Genomic DNA, 21,681 nt, shown 5'->3' on the forward strand with positions numbered 1-21,681 from the left:
AGAGAATCACTTAAGCCCAGGAGTTGGAGGTTGCTGTGAGCTGTGACACTATGGCACTCTACCCAGGGTGATAGCTTGAGGCTATGTCTCAAAAAAAAATAAATAAATAAAACTCTGTCTCAATGATGATTTGATATGACTTAATAATCTATGTCACACAATCTGAATGTTATAAATCTAATTTAGTGCCATGAAAATACCATAACCAGGCAGTGCCTGTGGCTCAGTGAGTAGGACGCTGGCCCCGTATACCAAGGGTGGCAGGTTCGAACTCAGCCCCAGCCAAACTGCAACAACAACAACAAATAAGTAGCCGGGTGTTGTGGTGGGTGCTGTAGTCCCAGCTACTTGGGAGACTGAGGCAAGAGTATCACCTAAACCCAAGAGCTGGAGGTTGCTGTGAGCTGTGACACCATGGTACTCTACAGAGGGCAACAGAGAAAGAAAGAAAATACCATAGCCATTGTTGGCTATAGCGGTAATGAATATAAAACAATTGAGAATACTTCTTTTGATTACTTAATATTTAAGGACTTATGACATCTAGAACCCTATGCTGAAGCACAGTATGATAAACAAAACTTATTTCCTCACATCAAGGTGAAAGATGAATATGGAGAAACATACCCTTGTAGGAAAATGGTTATAACACTTAACATGTAGCTACTTTTTAACTTGATAGGATGACATGGATAGTTACTACCTTTTTTTTTTTTGTTTTTTTTTGTAGAGACAGAGTCTCACTTTATGGCCCTTGGTAGAGTGCCATGGCATCACACAGCTCACAGCAACCTCCAACTCCTGGGCTTAAGCGATTTTCTTGCCTCAGCCTCCCGAGTAGCTGGGACTACAGGCGCCCGCCACAACGCCCAGCTATTTTTTGGTTGCAGTTCAGCCGGGGCCGGGTTTGAATCTGCCACCCTCGGTATATGGGGCCGGCGCCTTACCGACTGAGCAACAGGCGCCGCCCTAGTTACTACCTTTCATAAACTAAGACCTACTTTCTTATTGTTTCTGTCTCATTGATGACATTTAAAATGTAAATTAACGTGCTTTTAATTTTTACTGATTGGTTATAAATGTAATTCATGATTTATCTTCCTTAGTATTTGAAGCTTTAAACCAAAACTAAATCTCCAAACCACAATCTATAAATGTTAGGTATATGAAAAAGAACTTCTGGTATTTTAAAATTTTAGTAATGAACATCTAAAGTTTTATTTAATGAGCCTATTATGATATGGCATAACTCTTTGGTCAGTAAAACTGTTGACATGACATACTGAGGAGAAGAGTTCTTTTTTGGAAAATGAAGGGGAAGGAATCATCCCTATCACTTGAAACAAGAGAAGGAAACACTTTCAAGACTTTTCTTTTAGGTAATACCTGTGTTTAAAGCAACTTTAAAATAATATTGCTATTTTTTTCTAGTTGATAAGCATGAAACTTTTCATAGAGAGGATAACATCAAAAATTAGTAAAAATAGTTAATATTTATTGAGCAACTGATTGTGTGTTTATTCCTTCTGCTAATATAGATGGATATTCTATTAGCTCAGTTTTCTAAAGAGGAAATGACCTTATGAACATCTAATAAACTAAAATAAAATCTAGTGATTACATTGTCCTATAGGTGGTGGTAGTGATTATGTTATATGAAAGAGCCATTTTTTAGTTGTTTTTCTATGTGTTTCTTGGCCATTTGAAATTACAGCAGTTTCTCATGCCTCTGCATAGTGTATTTATCTTAAACCTGAGAACTTTTTAGATATATATTTTAAGGCTGATCTGCTTTTTATAAATTGGTTGTTTTGAAATGGTTAAAATTGGTAGATAACTAGGTCTGGTGTGGTGGCTCATACCTGTAATCTTAGCACTTTGGGAGGCCAGGGTGGATAGAACACCTGAGCTCAGGCATTTGAGCCCAGCTTGAGCAAGAGCAAGACCTCACCACTAAAAATAGCTGGGTGTTGTGGTGGGCACCTGTAGTCGCAGCTGCTCGGGAGGCTGAGGCAATAGAACCACTTGAGCCCAAGAGTTTGAGGTTGCTGTGAGCTATGATGCCACAGCACTCTACCTAGGGTGACAAAATAAAACTGTCTCAAAAAATAATTTGGTAGACAACCCATTAAGAAATCAAAATGAAAAGACTGATCTGAAAGGCTTCCTGGTTATAAGGAAGCAAGTTCATTAAGTGAGTTAATAATTAGATTTTCTAAAACTTGAAGTGAACCACTAATAAAACCATTATGTAAAACTCCAACACATATTTACATGTAGATAAATCTGACATAATACCTCTATTACCCCTTACTTTGAAATTAGTAAAAATGCTGACAGGCTTTATTCACAATCAGAATATTAGACATTTATTGTTAGTTGAAGTGTTATTCAGAGATATTGGCCAAACAACAGACTCATCAGGAAACAAGAATGCTGGATCTACTTTCAGCACTTCCTTGGTCTTTAATGTAGCATGTTATGTGCTTATAAGAGCCTGTTTTTAAAGATGTCTAATGTGAACAAAGATAAGACTCTATTTACATTTTATTAATATCCATCTAGGTTCTGCAAAATTATTGAGCTCTAGCAGTTGATAATATTTTTAGATTGCTTGACCCAGTAGATCACTGGTTCTCAACCTGTAGGTGGCGACCCACAGGAACTGTATTAAAGGTCCATGGCATTAGGAAGGTTGAGAACCACTACCGTAGATTATCCGCATTAATTTTCCCCTCTAGTAAGGTTATCAGTGAAAAAATCAACTGTGTATCCATTAAAGTTCTTTCTTTGAGATAGAGTCTCACTTTGTTGCCCTTGGTAGAGTGCAGTGGGATCCTAGCTCACAGCAACCTCAAACTCTTGGCTCAAGCAACACCCTTGCCTCAGCCTCCCAAGCAGTTGGGACTACAGGCGCCGGCCACAACACCCAGCTATTTTTAGACATGGGATCTTCATCTTGCTCAGGCTGGTCTTAAGCAATCCAGCCTTCCATCCATTAACGTTTTTAGACATAATATGACATCTGGGTTTGTCTGATTACTCTTGAGGTACCTTGAAAGTAATTCATTATTAATAGTTAAAATAGCAAAATTTGCTAATTTTTCCCTCCCAGAAATCCCTATACTGTCCTCTTAATATCACTTCCAGTGCTTTCCTTTGTAGGGGATAGATGGAATTAAAGATCGCTTGTCAAGAATTTGTAGTATAATTTCACCTATGGAGAATACTTCTTGTCATCATATAGAAATGTGTCATAATTTTAAGTCTCTTCTCTTTCCCACACCTTTCTTATAGGAACTTGGCCAATTAATAAATCTGTGGAGAGAGAGATTCTGTGCTTTGGAAGAAAAGTTTGAAAACATCCAGAAACCACTTAGTGGTGTCCAAGAAAATATACAGCAGTAAGCTATTTTTGAATTCTTTTAAGCTTTTCTGTAAGTCTTAAGTTATTTCAGAATTCCTTTGTATACTTTGAACCTGTAGTTGCAGGTTGAACCACATTTCAACCACATTTCTCATTTGTTAATATTTTACTGTATGTTTGTGTGTACATGTATGTATACATGCACATAAATATCTTTCCATTTCGTTTGTGTTCCCTGTTCAGACAGCCCCTGGCTGTCATCAAGAATCTATTTTCTCACCTCCTCAATCTTAGAATACACATTAAAGTAATTTAATAATTTTTAGCTTATATCACTGATAAAAAATATACTTACTAACTAGAGCAGAGTTTGGTAAACTATGGCTAGCAGGCTGGATGCCTGGTATAACTTTATTGGACAGCCATCCCCATTTATTTACATGTTGCGTTGGTTGCCTTTGCACTACAATGGTGGAGTTAAGTCATTGCATCAAAGTCATTGTACAGTAAGCTATCTGACTTTTTTTTTTTTGAGACAGAGTCTCACTATGTCACCCTGGGTCGAGTGCTGTGGTGTCACAGCTCACAGCAACCTCAAACTCTTGGGCTTAAGCGATTCTCTTGCCTCAGCCTCCCAAGTAGCTGGGACTACAGGCGCCCAGCTATTATTTGGTTGTTTTTGTCATTGTTGTTTGGCAGGCCCAGGCTGGATTCGAACTCATCAGCTCCGGTACATGTGGCTGGCACCCAAGCTGCTAAGCTACAGGCACTGAGCTATAGGCGCTGAACTGGCCCTAACTTTTTCTATTTAAAGTAGATTTTTTTGGTAAACAACATATAGTTGGGTTTGCTTTTTCATCAGATTTAACAATCTATAACTTTCAACTGACCATATTTAAAATAAGTACTGAGATAGTTGTATTAAAAGCTGCCATTATGCTATTTTCTCTTTATTGCATCATTTGCTCGTTGTTTCTTTTTTGCTCTCATTTTATTTCCTTGTTTATTTATTTATTTATTTTTTATTTTTTTTAGACAGAGTGTCACTATGTCTACCCTTGGTAGAGTGCTTTTGGTGTCACAGCTCACAACAACCTCCAACTCTTGGGTTTAAGTGATTCTCTTGCTTCAGACTCCCAAGTACTGGCCATAGGCACCTGCCACAAAACCTGGCTATTTTTTTGTAGTTGTAGTTGTCATTGTTGTTTGGCAGGCCCGGGCTGGGTTCAAACCTGTCAGCCCCCTTGTATGTGGCTGGTGCTCTAGCTGCTGAGCTACAAGCGCCGAGTCTTTCTTTCCTAATTTAAATTGAGCATTTTTTTATCTCTTTCATTAACTTGTGTATACTTTATTACCTTTTTTTTTTTTTTGGAGACAGATTCTCACTATGTCGCCCTCAGTAGACATAGTGAGACTACGGTGTTACAGCTCACAGCAACCTCCAACTTTTGGGCTTAAGTGATTCTCTTATCTCAGCCTCCCATGTAGCTGGGACTACAGGCACCTGGCACAATGCCTGGCTATTTTTTTGTTGTAGTTGTCATTGTTGTTTAGCAGGTCCAGGCCAGGTTTGAACCTCCCAGCCTCAGTGTATGTGGCTGGCACCCAAACCACTGAGCTATGGGTGCGAAGCCATACTTTATTACCTTTTTTCCTAGGATTTACAGTATCTTTTTTTTTTTTTTTGAGACAGGGTCTCACTTCTTCATGTGGGCTAGAGTACAATGGTATTATCATAGCTCACAGCAACCTCAAATTCCTGGGCTCAAGTGATCCTCCTGCCTCAGTCTTCTAAGTAGCTGAGACTATAAGTGTGCACCACCATGCCAAGCTAATTTTTTCTATTTTTTGTAGAGGTGAGATCTTGCTCTTGGTCTCAAACTCCTGGCTCAAGTGATCCTCTTATCTCAGCCTCCCAAAGTTCTAAGATTATAGCCACTGCACTCAGCCTACAGTATACATTTTAAAATATGGTATAACCTCCATACTTGATCACTTTCTTATGTTGACCTGATTTTCATAGTCTGGACATTAACACATGTACGTATCAGTACAGTAGGTCTAGTTCCTTATGTTGACCACCTCTGTATGTTGACCAGTTTGTTACAGTCCCTTGGGTAGTCAACTTACAAAGGCTGCAGTGTAATTTGAATCCACTATCACATAATTTGCTGTATAATGAAAGGACCTTATAATATTCCCATATCTGTTATTTTTTCCATGTATCTTAACTCTTGTATGTGCTATATATCTAATACATTGTTAATGGAATTGCCTACCTGTTTTCTTTTTTAATGTCTGCTGGAAATTTTGAAATTATTTATGTGGTTCACGTTATATTTCTTTTGAAGCAGCACTGCTTTAGAATTCTTGCCATCACTTATATATGACTACCTAAATTGTCTCAATTGTTTTCAGCCCTGTTGTTGGTCCTATTAAGTATAGGATATTCTATTGTGAATTCTTTACATTCTGTATCTAGAAAGTATTTCCTAGTATGTAGGTTGATTGATTTCTAGCCCATTCCATAGCTTTGGGGGGAATACTAGAGGAGAATTGAAGTGGGAAGGGAGTTGTGAAGTACTTTCTTAAGGGCTATGCAAGTCATCTTTCCTGTCTTCCTGACATTAAGTGTCCACGTCAGTGTTTATTAATGTGGTCTAGGAACACTGTCTCAAAAATCACTCATGAGTCTAGGTAGAGGTTTGTGTACACTGAACATAACTGCCTTTAGCATTGATTGTCAGAGTTTGTAACCCCACTTTTGATTAAATCTCATCTTCACACAACCTTGTTAGTTCCTTGTGAGGAATGATTTATGTTGATAGACTCTAAGCTTACCACTTATATTACTTTTCCTTTTCCCATCACTTACACTTAATTTGTAGGTTTGGTTTTGAACATGTTTGTTTACTTGGTTTATTCATGTGGTGTACCATCTAGTGGTAATAGAGGGTAACTTTCATTCACCAAGGTTAAAGTCTGTGGTCCTGTGAGATGGCTTTGAATGCTAAGAGAAACTTACTGGGAGGAGTAAATCAGTGAATTTTATGTGTATATTTTAACTGGTGTTAGTTTTATATCAAGTTTATGTCATACTGTTCTATATGGGTTATATTATAATTTATCATACCCAGGTATACTTTTCTTTTAATTATAAGAAAGCATTATAGGGCAGTACCTGTGGCTTAGCAGATAGGGCACCGGCCCCATATACTGAGGGTGGTGGTTTGAACCCGGCCCTGGCCAAAACTGCAACAACAAAATAGCTGGGCGTTGTGGTGATTGCCTGTAGTCCCAGCTACTTGGGAGGCTGCGGCAAGAGAATCGCCTAAGCCCAGGAGTTGGAGGTTGCTGTGAGCTGTGACGCCATTGCACTCTACTGAGGGCGATAAAGTGAAACTCTATCTCTAAAAAAAAAAAAAAGAAAGAAAGAAAGTGTTACAGATGACCTTTTAAAAATAACATAATGTTTATGATTTATTTATGTACTAGGCAAGGGAAGCTGTTTCATAATAGAATAATGGACTGATTGGCCAATTTAGGGGTAGACCAGAGGCTATAGGAGATGCCCTGAAGTAACATAGTTTAATAGGAGGAATACAAGTTGACAAATTTCATTTTAATAACTATATAATTAAATACTGTAAAAGATGTAAAAGAAAACATCAAATCTGGAGGAGGACTGGGAAAATTTTCATGAGGAAAGATGGTCTTTTTAAAGACCATTTAGCGGAGATGTGATATCAGTCTCCTGTGAAAAGACACTGGCCAAAGCATCATTCATCAATGTAGAAGATTCACAGGACACTGGGCTCTGGAGCCAGACAACCTGTGTTCAAATCTACCACCTTAGAGTTGTGTGATCTTGAGAAATTGTATATCCTTTGAGTCTTGGTTTCCCATTTCAACAATGTCATTCTCTTTTTGTAGGAAATCCAATGATATAATCAACAAAACAACTTTTCAAAGTAAAAAATTTTGTGCTGATTCAGATGGCTTGTCACAGGAACTCAGACATTTTAACCAAGAAGGTACACAATTGGTTGAAGAGTCTGTGAAACAATATAATAAACTGAGTACCAACCTGGAAAAAATATCTCAAGAGACCAATCAGAGATGTGAGTCTCTGAATACAAGCACAATTTGTTTTTCTGAACGTTGCGCATCTTGCTTAAATAAAAGGGAACAAGAACTTCAGAACTTATTGGAGGTAATAACTTTGTAACTGAAACCTATTTTGGGTAGAATAGTAATAACAAGAAAATTAAATATTCCTAGCTAAGAACTGGCTTCAAAACAACTGATATCTTAAGATACAATGATTTAGGCTCAGCGCCTATAGCTCAGCAGCTAGAGTGCCAGCCACATACACCGGAGCTGGCCTGGGCCTAGCCTGGGCCTACCCTGGGCCTGCTAAACAATATTGACAACTACAACCAAAAATATAGCCAGGCATTGTGGCAGGCACCTGTAGTCCCAGCTACTTGGGAGGCTGAGGCAAGAGAATTGTTTAAGCCCAAGAGTTGGAGGTTGCTGTGAGCTGTGACATCACGGCACTCTTCTCAGGGCGACAGCTTGAGACTCAGTCTCAAAAGAAAAAAAAAAAAAATGAGCCTAGAGATCTTGTTATACCAGAAAGTAAGGAAGCTATTAAACATTACTGGAATTGTATCAAAAGGATTTATTAGCCAACCTCCCCCTATTCAAAGGTGGTATAATTTGGGTATGAAAAAGAATAATGGCTATAATAGATTAAAACATATCAAATATATTAAAGCTGATCAATTCATACAAATTTCATAGGCCTCCTTTGAATCATGCTATGTAAGCAATGTGTTCTTCTGAAAACTGGTCAATAAAGAGGAACAATCTAGCACCCATCTTTCTTGAAAGAACCATATCTTGGTTCAACAGGGTAATTAACGGAGATTACAGGGTAATCTGGATTACCATAAATTATCAACCAATAAAATGAAGAAAAATTGATAGATTTAAAATATCACTATTTTGCAACCCCTAATGAAATAAGCCCTGTGGATATTGACTGCTTAAACCAAGTTGATCTAAAGCTAATGGTGAACTTTGTAATTAATAGGGTAACCATAACTGAACCCACTGATCTTTTTTTTTTTTTTGAGACAGAGTCTCACTTTGTCACCCTCAGTAGAGTACTGTGATATCATAGCTCACAGCAACCTCAAACTCTTGTGCTCAAGTGATTCTCTTGCCTCAGCCTCCCAAGTAGCTAAGACGATAGGCACCCGCCACAATGTCTAGCTATTTTTAGAGATGGGTTCTCGCCTTTGCTCAGGCTGGTCTTGAACTTGTGAGCTCAAGCAATCCACCCACCTTGGCCTCCCAGAGTGCTAGGATTATAGGCGTGAGAGCCACTGTGCCTGAATGAACCCACTGATTAATCTTGACACAAGCAGACATTATGTACTTTCAGTACCACCTATGAAATATTCTTGCTAAAATATTAAACCTGAATTAGATCAAGCCTTTTGATCTAACCAGTTTATAGAAAATATGAGTCTGGGTACAGTGGCATATACTTGTAGTCCAAGCTACTCAGGAGGCTGAGGAAGAAGGACTGCTCAAGCCCAGGAGTTTGAGGCTATAGTGAGCTATGATTATGCCATCATAGTTCAGCCTGGGCAACAGCAAGACCCTGTCTCAAAAAACACAAGAAAAAGAAAATACAGCATAGAGATGCAATTGACCACGTCCAGAATTTAAGATATTCAATAGAGACCTCGTTTCTTCAACAAAAAAAGTTTTATTTTATTTTTTTTTTGAGACAGAGTCTTACTTTGTCACCCTAGGTAGAGTACTGTGGCATGATAGCTCACAGCAACCTCAAACTATTGCATTCAAGTGATCCTCTTGCTTCAGCCTTCCAAGTAGCTGGACTATAGGCGCCTGCCACAATGCCCAGATATTTTTTAGAGATGGAGTTTTGCTCTGGCTGAGCTGGCCTTGAATCTGTGAGCTCAGGCAATCCACCCACCTCTGCCTCTGTACCACGCCTGGCCAATAATAAAAGTTTTTTTTTTTTTTAAAGAGAAAAAATATAAGGAAGGGTACCTATAGATCAAAAGAGACTTTAAAAAAAGAGAGAGAGGGGCGGCGCCTGTGGCTTAAGTAGGGCGCTGGTCCCATATGCCGGAGGTGGCGGGTTCAAACCCAGCCCTGGCCAAAAACCACAAAAACAAACAAACAAACAAAAAAAGAGAGAGAGACTTAAGACTAGAAGGTGTTAAGTCCTAGTTTGCCTGAGACAGTCCTTGTTGTGTTGGGGTAATTAATAAGAATGGCCTCTTTCACTCTAAAATGTTTGGATGACAAATTAGTCAGCTACTAAAGCCTTAACAACCAAATCTAGTGACGAATTCTGGTTCAAACAAACCAAATTGACACACATTCGAGACAATTAGTTAATTTTGAATACTAGACATTTGATATGAAGGAGTCAATGTCAAATGCTTTAGATATGATAATGGTCTTTTTTTTTTTTTTGAGACAGAGTCCCAAGCTGTCGCCCTGGGTAGAGTGCTATGACGTCATAGCTCACAGCAACCTCAAACTCCTGGGCTTAAGCGATTCTCTTGCCTGAGCCTCTCAAGTAGCTGGGACTACAGGTGTCCATCACAATGCCTGACTATTTTTGGTTGTACTTGTTGTTTGGCAGGCTCGGGCTGGATTCGAACCCCCCAGCTCCCGTGTATGTGGCTGGCTCCCTAGCCTCAGAGCTACGGTCACTGAGCTGATAATGGTCTTAATTCTAACAGATATAATGTTGAAGTGAATGAATGAAATGATATGGGATTTGCTTCCAAATAATCCTGGGTCTGAGGAGGAAGTGGCCAATCTTGTTTGATTTGTACCTTATGTGTTGGTAAATGTGCTGGGTAAAAGGAAGGGCTGACTATACTGTTCCCTTTACTTTTGTATATGTTTTTAAAACTTTGATTAGGGAAAATTCCAAAGTAAGGAAAAATGACATTCACAAAATTTTTTTTTGTTGAGACAGAGTCTCACTGTTTTGCTCATGCTTCAGTACCACTGTGTCAGCCTAGCTCACAGCAACTTTAACCTTATGGGTTCAAGCGATCTTCCAAGTAGCTGGGACTACAGGTGTCCACCACCACAATGCCCAGCTAATTTTTCTTTTCCTTTTTCTTTTTTTTTTTTTTGAGATAGGTCTGACTCTATCCCCCTGGGTAGAATGCTGTGGCATTATCATACCTCATGGCATCCTCAAAGTCTTGGGTTTAAGCCAACGGTTCTCAACCTGTGGGTCGTGACCCACAGGAACTGTATTAAAGGGTCATACATTAGGAAGGTTGAGAACCACTGGGTTAAGTGATCCTTTTGCCTCAGCCTTATAAGTAGTTGTGACTATAGGTGCCTGCCATGACGCCCAACTAGTTTTTCTATTTTTTTTGAGATAGAGTGTCACTATGTCACCCTTGGTAGAGTGCTGTGGCGTCACAGCTCATAGCAACTTTAACCTCTAACTCTTGGGCTTAAGTGATTCTCTTGCCTCAGCCTCCCAAATAGCTACAGCTGCCCACTGCAGTGCCTGGCTTGTTGTTGTTGTAGTTGTCATTGTTGCTTAGCCGGCCCAGGCCAGGCTTGAACCTGCCAGCCTCCATGCATGTGGCTGGTGCCATAACTGCTGTGCTATGGCGCCGAGCCTAGTTTTTCTATTTTTAGTAGAGACAGCATCTTACTGTTGCTCAGGTTGGTCTTGAACTCCTGAGCTCAAGCAATCTGTCTGCCTTGGGTTTCCATAGTGCTTAGATGGAGCTACCACACCTGGCCAAAAAATGACATACTGAATAAAGCACTGACAACTTTAATTTTAGTAATGAGAAAACTTAATTCGTATCATTTCCAGGTTGTAAACCAGCGTTGTGAGGCTTCACATTTGGAGATCACTGAAAAATTAAGTGAACATAAAGCAACTAATGAGAACCAGCATGACATTTTTCTTGATCAGATAACTATTGATGAAGAAAGATTGATAGCACAAAATCTAGAGCTTAATGAAACTGTAAAAATTGGTTTGACTAAGCTTAATTGCTTTCTGCAACAGGATCTGAAACTGGATATTTCAACAGGTACTTTAAAAAGGAAATAAAATTGTTAAATTTTGAATTTGAATTTGAACTTGAATTTAACCCTGTACAGCTTTGATTTTCAACTAGTGTGCTATGGCACACCGTTAGGCAGGAGAACTTAGGTGTGCCACAAAAAATTTTGAAGATCATTAATTAAATTATTGTCAAAAGAAGTTCAAAGCACAGTAAGTATAATTGTCTTCTTCTTCTTTTTTTTTTTTTTAATCAACATAATTTAAGTGTGCCTCGGAAGTTGGACTATAGGTTCAAGTGTGCTATAAGATAAAAAAGTTGGAGAACAAAAAAAAAGAAAGTTGGAGAACACTGTTTTACATTGTCAGATGTTCAGACAAAGTAGGTGCCGATGTTGCCTGATGGGAATTTGCCATCTCATTATATAATCACTTCAAATATAAAAAAATCGGAACTCCAAAATAGTTTTAATCAAGCATTAGGTGTCATGATATAGGTGATAAATATGTACTCCTAGAAACGTGGACATTACAATTCGGTAAAATTTCATAAACATTCACAGAATTGACTTTGTTAACAAAGAACATTTTCAAAACAAAAACTGACCATTTGCCTAGCACTGTCTGTAACAGGGCTTTTTATTTTTTATTTTTTTGGGGGAAGAGAGTGTTTGTCGCCCTTGGTAGAGTGCTCTGGCAACATAGCTCACAGCAACTTCAAACTTCTGGGCTCCAGTGATCCTTTTTCTCTTAGCCTCCTGGGTAGCTGGGACTACAGGTGCCTGCTACAATGCCTGGCTATTTTTAGAGATAGATTCTCACTCTTGCTCAGGCTGGTCTTAAACTCCTGAGCTCAAGCAATCCACCCGCCTCAGCCTCCCAGAGTGCTAGGATTACAGGTGTGTGTCACACGCCTGGCCTTTGTATCAGGGCTTTTTAGTGCCAAAAATGTTCGAAGGATATAATTGACTAAATCTAATTTAATGAAAAGTTTACCACATCGTGTCCCTCTGATTTTGTTGTGGCATTTATGAGTCACCATTTAGAGCCATCAAACATGGTACAGATGAGGGTAGGCCATGATGATTCAGGAAAGCCTTCATGGAAGAGATGTAATAAGCTATTTTACCCAGAATGAATAATTCGGTTTGTCATTGGATACCATGTAAATTCACTAAAAATCATTTATTTGTACTCATGAAATGAGTGAATTTTATGGCGTGTAAATTATACCTCAGATCTGTTTTCTTTTAAAAGCAATTATAATGGGAGATGGTACTACAGAATGTTTTATTTTTTCCAAGAGACCTATAAGAGTTACTGCCCACTTTTAAATGAGATTAGGAATGTAAAGGTTGAGTGAAAAGGGAAATCCTTATAAATTATGAAAGCACGAGTTCATGTTAAAGAAATTAAACTGGTTTAACCACCAAACCGCATTTATAGTGAAATGAGTATTCCTATCAAAGTAAGCATATTAGGAAATCTCTACTCTTATCCCAGGTACACTGCCGTCTCTCAGACACCCTATAACTCCTTTTAGAGGTTACAGTACATCTTTTGTATGTTCTCAGAGATGGAAAACTTCATGTTTGGGGAATAGGCTGGATCTTGAAAAAAGCCAAGGCTATTTAAAGTCAGTTGCCAGATTAGAGACTATAGGATATCCCAAAGGTCGCCAATAAAGTCACCATATATAGGGAAAATGAGAAATGTAACAGGTAACAAGACAAATTCTTGTGTATGACAATTTTTATATTTTGGAAGCCAAGACTCATTTGGAAGTATAAGTTTTAACATTAAAAAAAAAATCTTAATTGGGTGGTGCCTGTGGCTCAGTGGATAGGGCACTGGCCCCATATACCAAGGGGGGCAAGTTCAAACCCGGCCCTGGCCAAACTGCAACAAAAAAATAGCTGGGCGTTGTGGTGGACGCCTGTAGTTTCAGCTATGTGGGAGGCTGAGGCAAGAGAATTGCCTAAGCCCAGGAGTTAGAGGTTGCTGTGAACTGTGACGCCATAGCACTCTACTCAGAGTGATAAAGTGAGACTCCGTCTCTTAAAAAAAAAAAAAAAAATTGTATCCCATATTAATTTTTCCTACTTAACCAATGTCTATTAAAGGTACAACACCAGAGAGGAAAAATTACTTATACCCATCAACATTGGTGAGAACGGAACCACGTGAACATCTTCTTGATCAGTTGAAAAGGAAACAGCCAGAACTGTTAATGATGCTAAACTGTTCAGGAAACAACAAAGAAGAGACCAATCAGGTAAAATTTAAAGCAGCATAATTTTAGAACTCTCCTATAATTTTTTTTTTTTTTTTTTTGAGACAGAGTCTTACTCCATTGCCCGAGTAGAGTGCCGAGGCCTCGTAGCTCACAGCAGCCTCGAACTCTTAGCCTTGAACAATCCTCTTATCTCAGCCTCCCGAGACTATATGCGCCCGCCACCACGTTTGGCTAGTTTTTCTATTTTTAGTAGAGATGAGCTCTTTCTCTTGCTCAGGCTGATCTCAAACTCCTGAGTTCAAGCAGTCCACCTGCTTCGGCCTCCCAGAGTGCTAGGATTACAGGTGTGAGCCACTGTACCTGGCATCGGCTATAAATTTTTGATGTGGTAGTTTTATGTGAAGAATATTTAACTGTCTGACCTTCAGTCTTACTTTCCCTCTCATTAATGATAGGTGCCTGATACTCAGGCTTGTTTATTCTAATCTTATCAGTTTTTCAATTATTAGACTAGTAGATAATTAGTCATATTTACATTGTGCTTATCACCATTCTAGAATAACTAAAATGTTATGTTATTAACATTTTACAGAGTAGCAGAATTACTATTTGTAGTCTTTCTCCTACTTTTGTTGAGGTTTATATGTTATATTTAAAGAAGAAAACTGACTTTACTTTAATGATGATTTTTAAGCCCTTGGACTTTGTCACTCAGCCAGCTTCTTATTTTAGGAGATGGATGTAGAAAAGGTGGTTCTGGGGCAGTGCACTGAAGAACCTCTAAGTCAAGAGTCATCTGTAGAAGCTGGTATGGATTATTCATCAAGTGGTGGAGTTCCATTTTTTCAGGTACCTAATTAAATCTTATCAGTTAACCCTGCCACATCTGATGTAAATCATTCATGTGCTATTCAATAGAACAGCAGTATTCTTGGTGTGTAGAATAAAACTTTAGTCCTTCCCTTGGGATGGCTTGTTGACTTTTCCAATTTAAATTATACAAATCCGATATTGATAAGGGATTCTTGAGCTCTGATCCTATGCATTTAAATCCTGTGACTTCTCTTACTCCCTTTTTAACACTGTTGGGAGCACAGCACTATAAACTGCCTAGCATCTTTCCCTCTAATTTGAAGAGATAAGCCTAGAGAACATGTGAAGAGTATCTTCCTTATGAAGGACACTGATACCTGTATCTTACCGTTCAAGTGCCACTTCTGACATGTGAATGCTTGTACGTTGTTTTTTTCTTTTTTCTGGACAGAGTCTCACTATGTCGCCCTCAGTAAGAGTACTGTGGCATCACAGCTCACAGCAACCTCAAACTCTTGGGCTCAAGTGATTCTCTTGCCTGAGCCTTCCAAGTAGCTGGGAGTACAGGTGTCTGCCACAACACCGGTTATTTTTTTTTGTTGTTGTTGTAGTTGTCGTTGTTTGGCAGGCCCTGGCCAGGTTCAAGCCTGCCAGCCCAGGTGTATGTGGCCGGCGCTCTAGCCACTGAGCTACAGGTGCCAAGCCCTTGTACATGTTTTTAATAGACAGGTGGGTTGTGACCCCTTTGTAACAATGAAAATACATCTTGCATATCAGATATTTACATTACGATTCATAACAGCAAAATTACAGTTATGAAGTAGCAACAAAAATAATTTTATGGTTGGGGGTCACCACAACACAAGGAACTGTATTAAAGGGTCACGGCATTAGGAGGCATTAAGAAGGTTAAGAACCACTAGACTAACAGGTCTTTCCCTCAAGATCTGAAGATTCTACCTGGCTTATTGTACCCTCAATGAATCCCCAACAATAAAAAAAATAATAATAAAAAAAAAAGATCTGAAGATTCTCTATTCCTTATTTCAGCTATTAAAAGTTTACTTCAGATTTTCTTAAATTCCTCTGTGTCTATCTCCAGGCACTTTTATCCCCAAATTCTTCCTACCTTTTGTTTTATTCCTTACTTTTATAGAATGATAAATATAATTGAGTTTTCATCTCTCTCTCCAATCTTCAAAGTTAGGGAAAAGAAAGATAAGAGAACCTCAGTGACTACTTAATACCTGGTCGGAAATCCTTTCATTGTTATCAGCTGTGGCATTTTGAAGGCTAGCCTTAGTGATTCAGCTATGACAAGGAAGTCCCTAAAGTACCAGAAAAGGTCTGGGATTGAGTTTTAGACCTTCAGCTGAAGTCCGGAAATGACCCTTTCTCTGATAGCAGTCTGATAAGGGAGTTTCTCTGAATTTTTAAAATGTTGGTTATGATTTGTCTCAGCATCGATGACTGAGTATATACTCAGAATGAATGTCACCAGTCTCAATGTTTTCTATAGACGAGGAGGGGGATTCCAGCAAACTATAACTACCAAATGAAGAATATGAAATAAATTTTTAAAAAGAAAATGTGACTAAAAAAATAAGATAGGCAGAAGTGCCCATACACCAGTCTCTCTGCTTAAGGTAGAACTGTCTTTTTTGCATGGTAGCAAATCTTTATGTCCCTAGAGCAGGGTTTCTCAAGGACTGCACTATTGACATTTTAAACTGGATAATTCTTTGTTGTGGTAGGACTTTGTGTGGATCATACCATGTATAGCAGCATCCTTGGCTGCCTTTTTTTTTTGAGACAGAGTCTCACTATGTCGCCTGCGGTAGAGTGCCGTGGCATCACAGCTCACAGGAACCTAAAACTCTTGGTCTTAAGCGATTCTCTTGCCTCAGTCTCCCAAGGAGCTGGGACTACAGGTGCCTGCCACAACGCCTGGCTATTTTTTTTTTTTGGTTGTAGTTGTCATTGTTGTTTGGCAGGCCCGGGCTGGGTTCGAACGTGCCAGCTCTGGTGTATTTGGCTGGCACCCTAGCCGCTGAGCTACAGGCACTGAGCCAGCTTCCTTGGCTTCTATACTCCCTAGGTGTAACAACCAAAAATATCTCCAGACACTGCCAAATCTTCCTTGGGAGGCAAAATCACTCCCTGATAAGAACCACTACCTTATAAAGTCTGTAATTATGTCTTAGGAAAAAATGCAAAAAATTAATATTTCTTTCACCCTACTTCTCCCATGAGTGGTATAATAAAGAAGGCATCTGGCTGAGTGTGGTGGCTCATATCTGTAAGCCCACTACTTTGGAAGGCTTAGGTGGGAGGATTACTTGCAGCCAAGAGTTTGAGACCAGCCTGGGCAACACACTTGAGACCTCGTCTCTATAAAAAAAATAGAGATGAGGAGGCGCCTGTGGCTCAGTGGGTTGGGCGCTGGCCCCATATACCAAGGGTGGAGGGTTCAAACCCGGCCCTGGCCAAACTGCAACAACAACAACAAAATAGCTGGACGTTGTGGCGGGCACCCGTTGTCCCAGCTACTTGGGAAGCTGAGGCAAGAGAATTGCCTAAGTCCAGGAGTTGGAGGTTGCTGTGAGCTGTGTGACGCCATGACACTCTACCAAGGGTGATGAAGTGAGACTCTATCTCTACAAAAAAAAAAAAAAAAAATAGAGACAAGGTATGGTGGCATGTGCCTGATGTCCCAGCAACTTAGGAGGCTAGGTGTGGGGATTATTTGAGCCCAGGAGTTTGAGGTTGCAGTGAGCTGCGATCACGTGATTGCCCTCCAGCCTGGGTGACAGAGTGAGACCTGGTCTCTAAACAAAAGAAAAGGCTCGGCTCTTGTAGCACAGTGGTTACGGCTCCAGCCACATACACCGAAGTTGGCGGGTTCAAACCCAGCCCAGGCCAGCTAACCAACAGTGACAGCTGCAAAAAAAAATAGCTGGGTGTTGTGGGCGCCTGTAGTCCCAGCTACTTGGGAGGCTGAGGCAAGAGAATTGCTTAAGCCCAAGAGTTTGAGGTTGCGGTGAGCTGTGACGCCCTGGCACTCTACCCAGGGTGACATAGTGAGACTCTATCCCAAAATAAATTAAATAAATAAATAAAAGAAAAAAGGAGATCATCCACCTCTACTTGCTAAACAAATTGTTGGCTCAAATTTGTGATCTTTTTCTGAAGTTAGGGTACAACTAATGTGTATGAGATGTTTACTTTATATTGACTTAATTTCTCTTTTTATATCCACAGCATAAAAAATCACATGGAAAAGACAAAGAAAACAGAGGCATTAACCCAGTGGAGAGGTCTAAAGTGGAAGAAACTACAGAGCGCTCTGTCACAAACAGCAGATTACCTCTACGAGCCCAGACAAATCTTTATTAAATTGAGGGCCAGAAATTTATTTTTAAGGAAAATTGCAAATTTCCTGGAAACCCCAGAACTTGAGCCTGTGTATAGACTGTAAAACAGTGGTTCTCAATCTTCCTAATGCCGCAGCCCTTTAATACAGTTACTGTGGGTCACGACCCACAGGTTGAGAACCGCTGCTCTAAAAGGACAGATTTTATCAAGACAATATACCGTAAATGTGATTAAATTTAATATCTACCCATTTTTCTGTCAACCTAAAGTTCATTTGTATTGTATATTAAGTTGGGTTTTGGAATTTGGACTTGGCACTTAATAAATATGTATTTCTAGCTTTGCATGTGAAGTAGCTCTTTTATAACAAATGAAAACTTTTTGTGTGTATTACTAAATAGGGAGGCCAGGCGTGGTGGCTCACATCTATAATCTTAGCATTCTGGGAGGCTGAGGTGGGAGAATCCTTTGAGCTCAGGAGTTTGAGACCTGAGCAAGAGCAAGACCCCTGTCTCTACTAAAAATAGAAAAATTAGCTGGGTATTGTGGCAGATGTCTGTAGTCCCAGCTATTCAAGAGGCTGAGGCAGGAAGATTGCTTGAACCTCAGGAGTTTGAGGTTGCTCTGAGCTAGGCTGAGGCCCTGGCACTTTAGCCTGAGCAACAGAGCAAGACTCTGTCTCAAAACAAACAAAACCAAATCTGTATTTGCAAGTGAATAATAACATAAAAACATACAGAGCAAAAATTAACAGGACTAAGGACAGAAAAGGCTAGAACAGACTAAGAAAAGTTTGGTGCCTCTTATTTTACTAATGATGTTTTCCCGAAAGATCCTCGCTTCTCTCAACTGAAGCTTTAAAATTGAATTTGGTTTTGTAGATGCCCATTATCTGTTATACAAAGTTCAATGGGTGGGAGCTCAGCTTTCTCATAACATAAAATTTTGGCTAATAATATATAGGGAAGAAGAGACATCCTCTTTAAGTAGTAATGATTAAAGTGATGAAGTCATATAACTTTCAATATTGGGCAGAGTTTTCCATGACATAAATGGAAAAATAAGTAGTTATAAAGCCACCTAAAACTGCATTATTTACAAAAACTTTATCTCAACATTTGAATGTTTCATCACTGGCAAGTTTACCTTCAGTATCTCTAATTTTATTTGTGATTCCTCTTTGACCCATTGGTTATTCAGAGGTGTGTTGTTTAATTCCAAATATTTGGGGACTTTCCAACCATTTATTATTGATTTCTAGTTTAATTGTATTGTGGCCAAATAACATACTTGTATGAATTCAATTCTTTAAAATTTGTGGAGCTTTCTTTTTTAATGACCCAGAATGTAAACCATATTGTTTGAATGTTTCGTGTACTTGAGAAAGAATGTGTCTCCCATTGCTGGTATATTGTCTATAAACGTCCATTCAGTCAAGTTGGTTGATTGGGTTTTCAAGTATTCTGTATCCTTACTGACTTTCTATCTAGTTCTATTATTTAAAATGTTGGAAACAAATGTGGATTTGTTTATTTCTCCTTTCAGTCCCTTGAGTTTCTAGCCCTTCTGTTGTTAGGTGCATCCATATTTACAATCGTCATATTTAGTGAATCGATATCTTTATCATTATGCAGTGTTGTTCCTTTTTATCCTTGGTGAATAGTCCCGATCCTAAGAGTCAGCTTTGATATCAACATAGAGACACCAGCTTCCTTTTCTTTTTTTGAGGGTCGGATCTTTCTATGTTGCCTAGGCTGGAGGTCAGTGGCTGTTCACAGGTGCAGTCACAGTGCACTGGAGCCTCCAACTCCTAGGCTCAAGCGATATTCCTGCCTCTGCCTTCCAAGGAAAGACCACAGGAGCACCTCTGCACACAGCTCCTGCTTTCTTTTGATCAGTGTTGAAGCGCTTTCTCAGTGATCTTTGTCTCCTTCTAGTAGCCAAACTCTGCATGTTTCTTTAGTTGTTTGCAGGGTAGAGTTTCTAGACTCTCTCCTAGGAGTAGAAGTTTTTAGTTTTTATCTTTATCACAGTCATGATGGTCTTCACCTGTTTCTGGGAGCCCCAAGTTTTGCTGCCCTTCCCCCCAAGGCTTTTGTGTGTAAGAAAAAAAGGTCCTGGGCAGAGCTTCAAACCTTTCCCCTAGTGATGGCAGCTTCTCTTATCTCAGTCTGCGCCATTGATGACAGTTTCTCCATTCTCCCACCCTGCCTCTAATCTTCCTTGGGCACCCGGTAAAGTCTGTGGAGAAAAGCCTGCTAGCGGGTGCAATCTCCAACTGCATCTGCAGCTCCCAGGGAATCTATACTTCATGCTATAATAGATCACACGGATCCTTTGGCAACTGGTTTAAAATCTCAGTGGAATTCTTACCCTTGCTTGGTAACCTCTCTCCCCAAGCTCTGACATGTCAGCCGCTGATCAGTCTGTTCCTCTGTGGAAGGGCTTATCTTTCCTTAAAGTACATGGCTATTCTGAGACTTTAGCTCTTCATGGGTTCAAGAAAAGTTATGACTTTTTTCTTGTTAGGGTAAAAACAAGGCTCTTTTCAGCTTTCTACATCCCATGTGGGAGTGAAATCAGCCTGTCATTAACATTTTCTACCTTGTTAGACAGATGGTGGAACTACTTTGAAGAGAGATTCTTTTCAAATGTGTATCTATTTTGTTCCTATTTGACTTTTCTTAAACAAAAATTGTTATTTGAATATTTATCATATCTTCTAGCCCTTTGCCGGCCAAAAATCTTAATCTTTATGGTCGCTTTCCACGTTTTCAAAGTATGCTTCACCAATGTGTACTTGAAAGGACCTATGAAAATAAGTATTTGCTTTGATATCCTGCTAGGTCTAACCTAACCTTTATTCAAAAGCTTTTGATTTGAAGGCAACTTAAAACTTTGCTGTTACATTTTAACTAATAAAGCAAGTGGCTTTGACTCAGCAGGAGCATCAGTGGTAGCTCTCAATTTTCCTCTCAAGAGAAAGAGAAGAGAAACTGGGAGAATCATTTTATAAATATTCTATTTAAAATATTTTACATGGCTGTTATTCTTTCAATGAATTAAGAATTAGCTGGTTGTATAACTTGAAATTAGGATAGTAATAATAGAATCAAACTATGCTTTTAGAATCGCTCTTCCTTTTTATCAATGGGACTAGACCATGAACTGAAAAAAACTAATAATCTTTTCTATAAAGACATTAAGGGGGCCTATTTCATACCCTTTGTATAGAAATGTTATCTATGACTTATTTTTTAAAAAGTATTGGATAATTGAAATATTTTGATAAGTGGAGTTTGAAATAACTTGTATAATTTTTAATTATGCCTTTTCAAATAAAAAATGGTAGAAATCAAATTTGACATGCAGTAAATGATTAATGATTTGACATATACTGTATATATGTGTATATTTACATGCCTGATTATAATAGGCAGCATACTTGCCATATACATTTAATAAAGTAACTTTACTCTTTTGTTTTTTTCTTTTTCTATTTAGAAGACCTCCTGTTTTTCATTTTAATATCTCAGACCACCAAGGAATGGGTGCATACCCAAAGAATAAATTGTTTACAAGTAGACTCTTGCATATGTTACCATTGCTGCCTCAGTAGCAAAGACTTTGTGGGAGCACAAAAAGCCTTTACTTGTTTAAGAATCATACCAGAGACTAAATCCTTGCTTTGCTATTTATTAACTCTGGGTCTGTGGACAAGTTGTCTAAACTCTCTGGGCCTATTTCCACACCTGTAAAGTGGACTTATTGTCTATCTGCTGGACTATC

The 21,681-nt window shown here is 39.0% G+C and overlaps 1 protein-coding gene across 1 annotated transcript in view; it reads left to right on the forward strand.

Annotated features, from left to right (window-relative positions):
• KIF11 (kinesin family member 11) overlaps positions 1-21,337 on the forward strand; it is a 59,409-nt gene extending 38,072 nt beyond the window's left edge. The window contains exons 17-22 of the mRNA XM_053582714.1: positions 3,298-3,404; positions 7,301-7,580; positions 11,274-11,496; positions 13,592-13,743; positions 14,437-14,553; positions 17,779-21,337. Coding sequence (XP_053438689.1) covers positions 3,298-3,404; positions 7,301-7,580; positions 11,274-11,496; positions 13,592-13,743; positions 14,437-14,553; positions 17,779-17,913 — 1,014 coding nt within the window. The 3' untranslated portion in view covers positions 17,914-21,337. The remainder of the gene's footprint in view (positions 1-3,297; positions 3,405-7,300; positions 7,581-11,273; positions 11,497-13,591; positions 13,744-14,436; positions 14,554-17,778) is intronic.
• The last annotated feature ends 344 nt before the right edge of the window (positions 21,338-21,681 follow it).

The sequence above is a fragment of the Nycticebus coucang genome, chromosome 3 (genome assembly GCF_027406575.1).
Source record: "Nycticebus coucang isolate mNycCou1 chromosome 3, mNycCou1.pri, whole genome shotgun sequence".
Lineage (NCBI taxonomy): Eukaryota > Metazoa > Chordata > Mammalia > Primates > Lorisidae > Nycticebus > Nycticebus coucang.